Source organism: Trichoplusia ni, chromosome 14, assembly GCF_003590095.1.
Source record: "Trichoplusia ni isolate ovarian cell line Hi5 chromosome 14, tn1, whole genome shotgun sequence".
In the NCBI taxonomy this organism is placed as follows: domain Eukaryota; kingdom Metazoa; phylum Arthropoda; class Insecta; order Lepidoptera; family Noctuidae; genus Trichoplusia; species Trichoplusia ni.
This window is the reverse complement of record NC_039491.1, coordinates 8,116,440-8,129,916: the sequence shown is the minus strand read 5'-3', so window position 1 is coordinate 8,129,916 and position 13,477 is coordinate 8,116,440. Positions and strand designations below refer to the sequence as shown.

The window sequence follows — 13,477 nt, the reverse complement described above, 5'->3', positions numbered from 1 at the left end:
TTTATAAATCTCGACGAGTGCCCATACCCTAACCTTTAGTTCGCTCGAGACCTCTGGACGTTCCTTTGAGATGTGCGCCTGTTTTCCAGCTTACCCTGCCTGCAGTGCGTGCCACGAGCCCCAGAGTCCCAGCCATTAGATTGAGTGGAGTGTCCCCTGTGCCCACACGTAGCCCTGTACGCAGCCAAAATTCCGCGAGACACAACGGACACCTCCTCCAGCATGGAACTGGAGAAAGCCCCTACTCTCCATGAAGAAGACTCGAAAGTTACCCTCACTATCAGACTGATTATGCAGGGGAAGGTAAGATCATAAACACTACACTATTATACAAATTGGCACTGTTTACAAATGTTTTGAATTACTATTAAACTGTGAAAGTGTACACATTACCTTCTTCTAATTCCATATTTAGATATAAATAAACTTAGTTGTTTTGTAGTGGTCATTAGCTGATGTGTCAGAACAGTAGTGTAATTACTTCATTTTTAGTTGTTTACTTTAGATAGTGTAGCTTGCTTAAAACTTTACACCACCATGTGGTATTTTCTTATCTGAAGCATAACAATACATAAATACCATGAGTGATTAGTATTACTATTGAATCTTTTATCTCGCACCAAAGTCAGATTATTGTTTTGAGCTAAAAATTAAACAAACTTGCTTGGGTAAAACTTTGTATTATTGTCTCATGATATTATTGACTTGTTTATTAAACATTTACTGTGTTAGATTTTATCATACACTGTTATTAAACAATATTTGTCACTAGAGGCATCATTGAAATACATAGAGCAACTTTTTCTTTAACAAAACACTTGAAAAACTAAAAATATAGCTTATACATTAATACTAAAATGAACACACTCAACTTAATTAATGCTTAATGTGAAAGAGTTGTATGTATTTGTTAAAACATATTATGGTAATCTAATATGACTTTGGTATTTCAATCTTGTTAGGGAACACACAGTTGTATGGCTGCCCAACGCAATATCCTGTTTGTTAACCATGTAGGCTTGCTTAACGACTAGGCTTTCATTTTATTATTTCTAATAAATGTTACTATGAACCATTAATATGGATCATAAATGGCTAAATTTATTGATTTCTTAATTGCTTTAAAATTGAGTATTAATCTGCGGATCATTACCTAATATTAATGCTCTACCAATTAATAATTGGGAATCTATTGTTTTGTTGCTGTTAACTTATTGTTATAAAACAGTCTTTAACTGTGGGCTGCAAAGACAAATAAAAAGTTAGGAACTTTAATAAAACTCTTAAAATTTTAAAGATCAGCATAGCTGTGAGTAAAAACTCCTTTCTAAAGGATAAGAAAATATTATATGGATGAAATACAATCTAGTGCTGCATGCCATTTGACATTAACATGATATAATTCACATCGTAACAGTTTTATTTAAGCTTTCATTGCTCAACGGCATCACTAATTTAGCACACCTAGATGTCGCTAGATTGCACTGACATGCAAGATGTATTGATGTTAACATAGGTGGATAGCTACTTTTACATCTAGGTACTTTTAATTGGCTATAATCCAATACAAAGTACATTTGGCAAGTATCCAGCTATTGGCTCTCGCCCTGTTCATCAAACTTGTCGATTTGTACCTTTTTCTAATTAGAATAATGTGTGATATTTAATGCTGTCATTGTGTTTGCATCTGACCACTTCCTTAATCTTAGCCTGGGTTCGGTGTATTTTTATTTCACTATTTATGTTGTTTAGTGCTCGCATTCTAACTTTGTTTATGTAAACATTCTAATAAATTAGTTTCTTTGATGTCTAGGAATGGGAAATGTTTCACAATACACTTTGTTATATAGTTATAAAATGTCTCAAGAAAACAAAACTAAACACAACTAGCGCCACCAACTTCTAAATCGTAACAAGCGTGTTAAAACTGCTTGCTTTAATAATATCATGAATTACTTTTTCACGCTATCATCGCACAATAAATAATGTAAAAGTGAAACGAAATTCTTAGCAGGTAATCAATTACCTGGTGGCTGTAAATAATTCATGGATTAATCTTCAGTGAAATTGGTGGCAGTCAATCGTCACAGCAGAAGTTGGAGCTGGCGGCTTTCGATGATTATGTTCGCTATTTGTGTCGTGTAAGCCGCGCCGTTGGGCAACAGCATCGCTCACATACTGCACAAGTCATGCTGCTCAGTTGCCAGGAGCAAACTGATACACTCACTAAAACTGTCTTGTCCAACCCCGATGCGTCTGACTGCAGCAAAGAATCTATGCAGTAACTATTATTGGCCACCAGACAGGAAATCTTTTGTACTATAAATCTCGGCGCGACTACATTAATTACATGTGCGTACGGCCGTTCCACAATACTTGCCAATGTAGCAATCCCTTAGGCTATTTCCGACGACAATTTTAATTAAATTTAATGAACAACTAGTCGTAATTATAACAATTGATTTGTTTGTTTGCAGGAAGTTGGCAGTATTATTGGCAAAAAAGGAGAGATTGTTAAAAGGTTTAGAGAAGAAGTAAGTTCTAAAATTCTTACACAAGTTAAAGTTAACTTAACTTATTTAGGGCTTAACACAACCAATTAATAAAATTCTGTTTCTGTTTTTTCAGTCTGGAGCCAAAATCAACATATCCGATGGATCATGCCCAGAACGTATTGTCACTGTTACTGGCAACACAAGTGCTATATTCAAAGCATTCACGCTTATATGCAAAAAATTCGAAGAGGTTGGTAACACGTAGTTATTCTTACCCATTTTAATTGGTTTAGAACAAGTTCTCATAGCATGCAAGTGTTATTTCATTCAATAACATAAAAAAAGATTTATACAATCGTTACAACAGTTGATAAAGTGTAAAGCAAGCTGTTAAAAAGTATGCAAGTCAGTTTTTAGAAACTACATAATGAAAAAGAAAAATTCATTGAATACGTTTGATTGCACGCAACTTAAATACCCACAAATGGCAAGATTTTTTCTTCTATTACTGATTTGCACGCAGATGGGTATATTAAAAAAAAACTAACAAACCATAAAGAATACCTTGATAAGTCTTTTCTGGATACTTACAGGGGTAAAACGATTTATAACCTAACAACTGATTACGAGGCAAAATCTCGAGTTATCTTTAAATATGAGAGATTTAAAGATATACAGCTAAACTACATCAAACTTACTGATTATCCACGCTACCGAAATCATGGTAAACGTCTAGATTGGAAACTAAAAGTTTTTATAGTAGGCAACATGAGTAAGGATGATTCATACTTAACTGACAAAAGGTGCGCGTGCGCAGCTCGCACCTATTTATAAGAATTACGCCTGTCCCATCTATACTCCTTAATCATGAGTCCGCAAGGGCCTGGCTTCGAATCCCACTCTTAACTATTTACTCGATCCAACCGACAAATAATGTATAAATATTATCTATTGTTGAACTTTGCACTAAATTTGAGTTTGTATCATGTACCTTTTAGAATAAATAATATGTTCTAACTTGGCTCCGAGCTCCGCATGGTTAAACAGTTTGTATCATTTAAGTAGGGAAGTAAGGTTTTGTTGCTTGCCTAATTTATATGCCATATTAGAATATTAGGGCGTCACGTAATGGCTTGTGTGCACTCCCAGTGGTGCTCGCAGTTCAGCGAGGGCGGTGGCGGCGGGTCGCGCGCGCCCATCACGCTGCGGCTGATCGTGCCGGCCAGCCAGTGCGGCTCGCTCATCGGCAAGGGCGGCTCCAAGATCAAGGAGATCCGCGACGTCACCGGCGCCAACATACAGGTACACACCTAACACCTGCCAATGTTTACCTGCTTACGTAAAACAAAATTTTATATTAAAAAAAAAACCTGCCACCCCAAAAAATTCAACCACCCCCCTTCAAAGAACCCTGTTCATCTAGCATTTAAAGATATTTACTTAAACCTCCTACACTCTTTAAGAATTGAATCCATACTATCAAATTTGAGTAGAAGATTTTTTGTTAAACATTTTGATAGTTTTGATAGTACATAATATATTGATAACGAATCATACCAACCTTTTAAATTCTAAAATGCCTATATTAATGCTGGTTTTCAACTTAGCACATGTCAAAATCGTTCGCAAGAATAATTATTGATTATAGTTTTCCCAATGTCTTCAGCTAAAACCTCTTCATAACTTCCAATTACTTAAAATGACCATTATTTGTTTTAACTATTTCAGGTTGCAAGTGAAATGCTACCAAACTCAACAGAACGAGCAGTCACTATCAGTGGGACCTGCGATGCTATCACACAGTGCATTTATCATATCTGCTGTGTTATGTTAGAGGTATACAAAGTAATTGATATTTTTAATTAATTCTAGGCGCTACTTATCTTAAAAAATTTGGGAAGATTGCCTAGATGTCAAAGATAAAGGGTGATATAAGGAATAAAATTATAATAGACACGTGTTTTTCAGTTTCATATTGCAAAAAACTTGTTATGTAAAGCCTTGTGTCAAAGGGGGTCATTAAATTATTTGCCAACTACGCTGAAACTGAGAAAATGTACTGATAACTAAGTTCTTAATTTTAGTTCACTATATTCAGGTAGATTTTCTGAAAAGCAACCTGTCTAAATATTTATCTACTTGATGGACATGAATAAAACACAAACTCTAAACATCTACAATTTGATTCGAACAATACACTTGTTAAATATAGTTTACGACAAGCAAGATAGTTTAAATAATTTATGATATCTAGATTACTAAGTTGTAATCCAATGGTAAGGATTAAACTGAGCTGTGATAACATAAAAGATTACGCAGAGTAAAGTACAAATTGAAATTTAATTCCTTGACCCATTTTTGAATAAAGTCTTAATTACTATTAGAGCACTTTCACCAATGCTTGTATAGTATTAGAGTACAATGAACTTTTACGCCTATGTCTCGATACTTCTACCCGTGCGTGGTGTGTTGCACTGAATATGCTAGACAAACGCTAATGTCAAAAGTCTTGTAATGCCCGGGATTGAAACTATTTGGACTTCTCTATTAATAACGGTTGATTTCTTAAAGCAACTTTAGCTAAATAACTATTGCAGCTTGGAATATTTTCTTGATATATCTATCGCCAAACTAATACTATTGTTTACTTTCAGAGCCCACCGAAAGGCGCCACAATTCCATACAGACCAAAGCCAAATGTCGCCGGCCCAGTCATATTAGCCGGTGGACAAGCGTACACAATCCAAGGAAACTATGCTGTACCCGCACAAGATGTAAGTACTAAACTTAAAAATAAGACAAACATTATTTCATACAAATGCCAGCAAACTAATCAGTTTCATAAACCAAAATTCAGGAATATGACATAGTATTTACTTCATAATAATGTATTTGTAACCGATAAAAAACAAGGTTACTCAATTCAAGAGTAATATGCTTTTTTAATGTTTGCCAGATAATTAGACATTTTGGCTAAACAGGAACGAAATACATCATTCATAAATGTATTACTGTCAACCTCATAATATATTTGTTTTTTTTTTGCTCTTGCAATATTATGCCATATAGCAGTTGGCAAATTTAGAAAAGAAAATCTTTGAATTCGTAAAAATATAATTAATCAACATTATTTGAAAAAAGTACACATACTTGAAATATAATTTAATATTTTCCAAATTTCCATTTTTGTGTAGGAAACGAACAATATTAATTAAGACTAAATTAATCTATTGGCTTTAAGATACGTTATTTTTTCAAAATTTGTACACATTATTTATATCGTGCAAATGAAAACTTTTTACTCGTGAAAAGCTGTGATGGGACCGCAAACGATGAAAACAGGGTAACTGATTTAATTCGTCTCCCCACGAAAAATCTTTCTTTGGATTGAATATAAGGCCCATATTGGACTCGCATAACTCTAGGTGTACGTAGTTTAGCAGCGAAATAAATGTTACTAAAGACTTTGTTTTCAACTAAATTGTATTGTTTTGTTATTGTATTTACACTGGAAATACTTCGGACTTATCATTCGGATCTGACTAATCTCGTCAGTGGTTTGTGTAGTTCATTTAAGTTTGAATTAGGTCATAAAAAACCGGTTAAAAAAGTTGTAGAAGGTTCGAAATTAAGTCATAATCTTGTGGAGGTAATAACAACTCATGGCGTTAAGAGATCACGAGCGCGCACAGGGTACTATTATGACAGCTGACGAACTTATAACGTGACGTCTCGTCCATAATACAATTCTAGTACGGGAAGGCAGGTCACCCGGAGGTGTTTTGATAAGGGTCGGTAATATTGAAATGTAAGGACAAACAAACCGAGACCGTAAGCGATGTACCCCACTTGAAATCAGTCAGAAACTTTCAGTAGAATTGGGAATAAACAGTCAGTAGAATTCGGAACATCGACAACAGCAAAACATCAGAAATGTTCAAACGGTTGCTGATTTTAGAACGTGAAACAATAGTAGGTTTTGTTAGCGTACGGTAGGTAGCGTTGTGCGAGTCCAGGGCGTGGGCGGCAGTGACGTGGGTGTGTGTAGGGCGTGTGCGCGCCGGTGTTCCCCCTGCTGGAGGTGAAGCCGCCGCTCGTGGGCGCGCTGCCGCCGCACCACCTGCTGCCGCCGCCGCTGCACGAGCACCACCTCGTGAGTGTGTCCCCGTCCCGCAGCTCCGGCCCTTGTATACATGCATAGCGATAAGTCATACCCATCTCGGTCCCTTATCCGGTAATAGGCTGATACATAACGAAACAACTCGAAATTTGGCAAAAAGGCATAGATCTGTCATTCATGTATAGAGAAGCTCAAATTCTCGCTTGAAACAATGGGAACAATAATATATCTAACTGAACAACCTTATAGGGAAAATATTGAATCTTATAGTTGTTGAAAATCAAAATCACTGTTTGAAAGAAACGTAGGCTAAGTTTTCGTGTATATCTTAGGAAATCCGTCATTTGATATACCGAAATTTTATAATGTATGGATAACTACCGAATAACTCTCGAGATATGTTTTCAACATTAAGCAAAATTGTATAAACTCACGTTATGTCCCGTGTTAGCCTGTTACCCGATAATTTTCAGAAATGGATATCACGACGCTGTTCTACGGACTTCTATAATTTTCTGAAAGCATTCTTGCTCGCTCCAATGTCTATCAATATAATAAATCAATACAATAATATAATAAATTTCTTACAAAACATTGCTATAAACCCCAGTAGACTTGAGAAAACCACTTCGAATGTTCTACTATGCTTGTTAGACAACATCTGTTAGAGTATCCCGTGGACTATGATTGTATACAAGTACTGTAGTGGTCTGAGGCTGTGTGGAGTGAGTGACGTTATGTGATTGGTGCTGCCCCAGATTCCCCTTGAGTTGGATGTGTGGTGTCGAGTCCCCGTAGCGGCCATGAATTAACCCTGTACTGTATAGTTTTAGAACCCCGGTGATGTGGACTGTAGGAATGATATCCATATTATTTTGCGCTGCTCTTTGCACCTTACGCTTGAAACTCATTGATATATCTCTTATTGCACGTACCCTACATTTATATCATACTTATTCCAATGTATTCCATATATCAGTCTGTAGTGTTAGCATTTAATATTAGCACATAATAAGTGAATGTAATTATTATATTGTGTAGCAGACACATTTACATTCAAAGCTTTATCTGTTTGTTTTCTGGCATTGCCGAGACACGAGCGTAACCTACTTCAACCAGCTCGCGCACGACAGCGATGTAAAATGTTTTATCAAACGTTCCTGTATTTGCACCTCTCCCTATTTAGCCTCTGCCTTGCCTATTCCATCGTTTTCTTTTTATTTTCCACACGAAGAATAATAATGGTGATTAACCATGGACGCGCATGGCTTAACGTGATTCAAGTTTATTTATAGAGTACAGTAAAGTTTGCCTCTTTGTATTTTAACGGTGCATTTTAAAAGGGCAGCACCAGTCGACTCACGATGTGGATTTTATTTTTCTGAAAACACTATGAAAGTTCGCAAATCCTCACCTTATCGTCCATTCTGAACGGGCTTGATCTGTGATTAGTTCAGTTATTTTGGGTACAAAAGTGTCCAAACTGAATTGATCATAGTGAAAACCTCAAACAAAACGACAATTGCGAAATTTCCTAGAATATAATATTTACTTTGTAAAATCTAGTTTCTACCCAGGTTACCCTATCCAGCGATCCCATCCCGGCTATGCCAGAGAAGATGAAAACAAGCAGCTGGAGCTGATATATATATATATTATATTTAAAACTAATATTAGTTTAATTTGAATTTTTGTAACAAAGTTGTAAGAATGATGTACGTAGTATGATTTCTTCTTCCTACTTTTGTTTGGAACTTGTATTGTCCTGTAAAATATGCTCAAGTAGTTGTATACAGAATGATACTTTTTTTTTATTGTACTGACAATTATTTTTGCAAACTGACTTGCTTAAATACTTGTATGGAAAACAATATGAAATTGTTATTGTTTTGATGACAAGAAGTGCTGATTGTGTTTCTGATGATGATGATGATGATATTCCTTGTCACTTTTTCCATTGCAATGGCTATATTAACTTGGACACACGGTTTCCAAAAACTTGCTATCATATAAAGGAGCCTTTTAACCTCCAGAACTTCATTTTCCCAACCGACATTCAGAATTAGATTCACAATCATCGCATTTGTATTCCCGAAAACACTTGAATGACTAACATTTCCATTTCTCTTATAGATGGGTGGTCTGGCTAAGTCACCTCTGGCCGGTTTGGCCGCGTTGGGTCTCGGCGGACTTGGTCCGGCCAACGCTGCCGGACTTAATCCTGCAGGTAAACAGAGCCTAAGTATGTATTATTCATATTGATTTATGTCACTTCATGCTTATAAGGGATCTAAATAATAAACTAATTCACTAACCAGAACTAACACTCTTCAAATATTATTTTTATTAATTGATTTTTTTTGCAATTGCGAATAAATTTATAGTACTAAAAATCACTTTGAAAATTAGTTTCATTTAACATTTGTAAATACACTGACATTCACTAACCAATCCAGTAGTAATCGCACCCCACCATTTTAAATCGACTATCGTTTCCTATAGCGTCTAGGGTTGTACGTAATAGTCATTAGTATTGATTAAGCGAGTTGTTTGCAGCATTAGCAGCCCTAGCGGGGTCCCAGCTGCGCACGTCGAATCAGTCGCGCAACCAGCCCGCCACCAACCAACAGTCGCATGAGATGACCGTACCCAATGAACTGATAGGCTGCATTATTGGAAAGGTGAAAACAAAATGTAACTTATTTGTTTGATGTGCCATAAGCTCAACGTATTGTAGAAGACAGAAAATTAATGGCCGTGTAATATGTGGCATTGCTTTTACCTTATTTTCACTACCCTGTCCTCGGAAATGGGAGACTATGCTACTTGTGTTTCCTTCCCTCCATCCTCAAATTGCTAGTTTGGTCGAAAATAACCTAATGCTGCCGTTAGCTTAGTTACTTCTTGACCCTAGAACTACAAGTCGAATGAACCATCATCTCAAAAACAAAAAGCGCTTAATATCAATGTGTCAACAGGGAGGTACCAAAATCGCTGAAATCCGACAAATCTCCGGCGCTATGATCCGAATATCGAATTGCGAGGAGCGCGAGGGTGGCAGCACTGACCGGACCATCACTATCTCTGGCAACCCTGACTCCGTGGCACTGGCCCAGTATCTCATCAACATGAGGTAAGGAACTACACTAGAATAACACATTTTCTTCCCAGCCTACAAATTTTCCATCCAGCTCCAACGGAGTATTATTTTGCCCGTTCATCTCCAATGAACATGTCCAGTCCACCCTTATGGTCAATTTTGTTGATCCCTTTATTATCCTATTATTTATCACACCTTATGGGCCGTTTCGAAATCGTTCTCGTTTGTTTGAAAAAGAAATGGCGTCTGACCCGAGTACAGGCTACGAAGATTTAAAAAAACTATTTGGTTTCTAAAACTTGACAATGTAATTAAAATCATGTCGAAGTTTGAAATTGTTGTTAAATTTAACTGCTTTTTATAAATTTACAAACGCTCGAATCCTTCCTTACCGATCCACAATCATTTAAATACAAAAATAATCCTCAACCAATAAAAGGGTACCCTGAATCCTTAACCTAATTTTGTATAAGTTGCCAACAATAACAAAAAGAGTTTTATTTGCTTGCCAGCTATAAATTTAAATGATTTTGTTAAGCACAACCTGTCGTTATCAGGTTCATCGTATAGCACTAAACTAAATGAAATTTATAAGTTTGTTTTAGTTTTGACTTAAATAATTGTGACGCTATATAATGTTCAAAAAATTATCTTGGACTTCTCAAGGTGGGTTGTAAATTAAACGTAAGATAAGATACTGTTCACAGAAATGCACATATTCATCAAATCTATTCATTGAAACGTTTTTCTTTAACACAATACTAGCTTTTGTGTATGCTTATATTGTTGTTGCTGTTAAATTGATATTCACGGAACATTTAATAAATTATTTTTGTCAAACAAGGATCAATATAAAAAACGCGTCAGTCGGATTTTCAAGCGTTTGTAAATTGTAGACCATTATTTCATTAATTATACTGGCGGCATCACATACCATTTGTTTGATGAAACTGCAAGTTTTGGCATAGTGATCGAGATCGAAATTACAAAAAGCAGTGATGAACAAATTTAAATACGCTTTAAATGGCACGGTGTCATCGAAAGCGATGTAGTGTGGTGGTGGCCAGGACTCGGGCCAGCGCCGGCGCGGTAGTGTCGCTCGAATAGGCCCAGAGGTCACCTGACCCTGTACAAATTCCTGGCCCGCTCCGGCAGTGTGGAGCTACAGAAGGCCAACCTGGAAGGGTCTGGCGGCGCGGGCGCGGCGGGCTCGGCGGCGGCGGGCGCGGCGCCGGGCCCGCTGGCGTCGGCCATCCCGCTGGCGCAGCTGCTCAGCAAGTCGGGCGCGCTGGGCGCGCTGGGCTCGCTGTCGGCGCTGTCGGGGCTGTCGGAGCTGCTGGCGGGCGGCAGCGTGCAGACCACGGGCGTGCACCGCCACAAGCCGCCGCGCGCGCGCGACCACGACGACGACGCGCCCGCCAAGACGCCCAAGGAGCGGAACAAGTACAACCCCTACTAGGCGCCGCACGCGACACTATCCAATCATGTAACTAGGATTGTCATCGTTAGGTATTGTCCAACACGCGGGGCGGGCGCCGGACTCCGCCCCGCGAAGGCCCGCTGTCGGTCGTCAGCCGCGGCCTCTCGCACGGTCGTTCATCATCATTATATTTAAATATTATTTTTAAGAGTAAATAAACGCAGTTCTTTTATTATTTTGAGAAATTTTCATCTTTTTTACTTTATTCAGTATATTATTATTATTAAATTAGCACACATTGTTACTTAAATAATATTAGTAACTTTTTTTGTTTAACTCGTCTTGTTCTTTAAAGATGAACCATTTTGAATGTACCATTTGTTCGTACATAACATATCGTTCTCTATTTAAAGTGAGAACATTTAAACCACTTTAAATATAAATACTTGTAAATTAACTCATTAATATAACATGTTATTGATTTTCTATTTAAAATAAATCAACGCCTATTTCCTAATGTATAAAGTTTGACTACGCTAGAGAAAGCTATTGAAAGACAAAAAATAAATAAGTAATCAATGAAACTCGTTGTAATTACCTCGACTTTTTGTAATTTTGAATTAAGAATATCCGGGGACTAATATCTTCAGTAAGAAATTAGCTCTTAAAGTTAATTGTGAAGAAATAAAATCGCGATGGTAATACTTAGTGCATATAGTTATGTAAAGTTACATGATGGACTAAAACGACAAGGAAAATTAAAGTTAATACGACTAATGACAACTAGGGATCTTGACAATAGTAGAGAGTACGTAGAAGCTAAATGCTGTAGAATATACAGAGTGCTTTGCGTTCAGATGTTATGAAATGTCTATTTGGAATTAAAATACAGGGTGTTCAAATCGGAAGAGAACGTCAAACGATACTTCAAATACACTAGTGAGTCTAGAAAGTAATGCTATAGATTTTTGTAATTCGCCTCATATGTACACATTCATTGTATCATAACTACGAAGTATTGTTTGATGGCGTGTCTCTCTCTGTATACACGTTTTAAATGGAAGATCAAATTAGATTTTTGACAGAATTATTATAGATACATTTGGTTTGATTGTTTTAGTTTACATATTTATGTATTCGTTGCTAAATTGATATTCCTTCATACTTTTCGACGCATTTTAAAAATCAATGAACAATTAAACATTCAGTTTTGTAAAACTATAAACATGTTGAGAAAATTATTAAAGAATTATTATTTCAATTTGGAATCTTGATTTTACTCGGTAGTAATAAACGTTTATAGTTTTACGGAACTGATGGATCGCCTGTATGTATGGTTTTATTTTTGTTAAGAACCAGGGAATTATTTGTTTGTAGGAGGTGTGAGTTGTTCTATTGCGCCAAATATATTCCAAATGGAATGGGAATGTTGGATGTTTTTATTATTTATTATACATTTATAGCTACTTATGATTCTATCTCAAGATTATTATAAGTAGTTTGGACTGTTTTATATTTAGGTGACCTTATCAAATAACGGCAAGCAACGCTGTTGCGATAGACATAGCGAAGCTATAGCAGATTAGTTAAGTAATGGCGTTGTTTTGTCACTACATTATTTTATTAATTAGTGCGAATTTAAAATTGAGGTCCAATTCGTATGTTTCTAAATGTAGTTCCGTAGGGAATGCAGATTATTTAGCTGTCAATATAATTTTCTATTTGTAATAAAAATCATGTTAATTTTAAGGTAGTAAACGTTTTCGTATTCGTTTCAGGTTTATATTACTCGCTAGAATCGTTAAGCAAAAGTGTATTGTTTTAAAGTACATACTTAATAAAATAATAATAGTACGCGTATGTTTTTTATTGTGATAACTTTTGTCCGACAGAGCCTTCGGTTTAGTATTAAGTGCAGGTAACATGTATCATTTAACGGTCCGAAACACAAAGCCTCCTTGAAGAACCCACGTCACTATCCTGCCCACCCACGGCACCAAACATTCCCGTGATACCTGACATGCTGAACTCCTCCAGACAATGGATCATCCACTCTCCCGGTAAGAATTTTCCTTACATATAATTTATATCCTAGTGTTTCCACATGTTTTAACTATCTTGTTGTTTACTCTGAACGGGCTCTAGAGTCGATACCTGATTCTGCTTCATCCTATGTTTTCCATTTCCATCCAAGCTGTTATTTGGACTTGATATATTTTACGACCCAAAACACGAATATTTAACTCGTTTATACCCCAATGAATGGGTTCTTACAGATTGTTATTTTGATGATTGATTGAGAACATGCGAGTTGTGTGCGTTTAGTTGTCGGGTGAGTGAAG

At 36.6% G+C, this 13,477-nt stretch overlaps 1 protein-coding gene across 9 annotated transcripts in view; it reads left to right on the top strand.

Annotated features, from left to right (window-relative positions):
• LOC113500475 (poly(rC)-binding protein 3) overlaps window positions 1-13,477 on the top strand; it is a 172,659-nt gene that overhangs the window by 153,833 nt on the left and 5,349 nt on the right. For 2 of the 9 annotated variants that reach the window (XM_026881288.1, XM_026881287.1), the window contains 11 exons: window positions 90-303; window positions 2,478-2,534; window positions 2,629-2,745; window positions 3,645-3,797; window positions 4,224-4,331; window positions 5,150-5,269; window positions 6,544-6,648; window positions 8,749-8,857; window positions 9,172-9,296; window positions 9,594-9,748; window positions 10,871-12,989. In XM_026881288.1, the coding sequence (XP_026737089.1) occupies window positions 223-303; window positions 2,478-2,534; window positions 2,629-2,745; window positions 3,645-3,797; window positions 4,224-4,331; window positions 5,150-5,269; window positions 6,544-6,648; window positions 8,749-8,857; window positions 9,172-9,296; window positions 9,594-9,748; window positions 10,871-11,174 (1,434 nt within the window). In that variant the 5' untranslated portion in view covers window positions 90-222 and the 3' untranslated portion in view covers window positions 11,175-12,989. Of the gene's footprint in view, window positions 1-89; window positions 304-334; window positions 1,715-2,477; window positions 2,535-2,628; window positions 2,746-3,644; window positions 3,798-4,223; window positions 4,332-5,149; window positions 5,270-6,543; window positions 6,649-8,748; window positions 8,858-9,171; window positions 9,297-9,593; window positions 9,749-10,870; window positions 12,990-13,477 lie in introns of those variants that run through there. The other 7 variants (XM_026881289.1, XM_026881290.1, XM_026881293.1 and 4 more) reach the window with 7 other exon arrangements.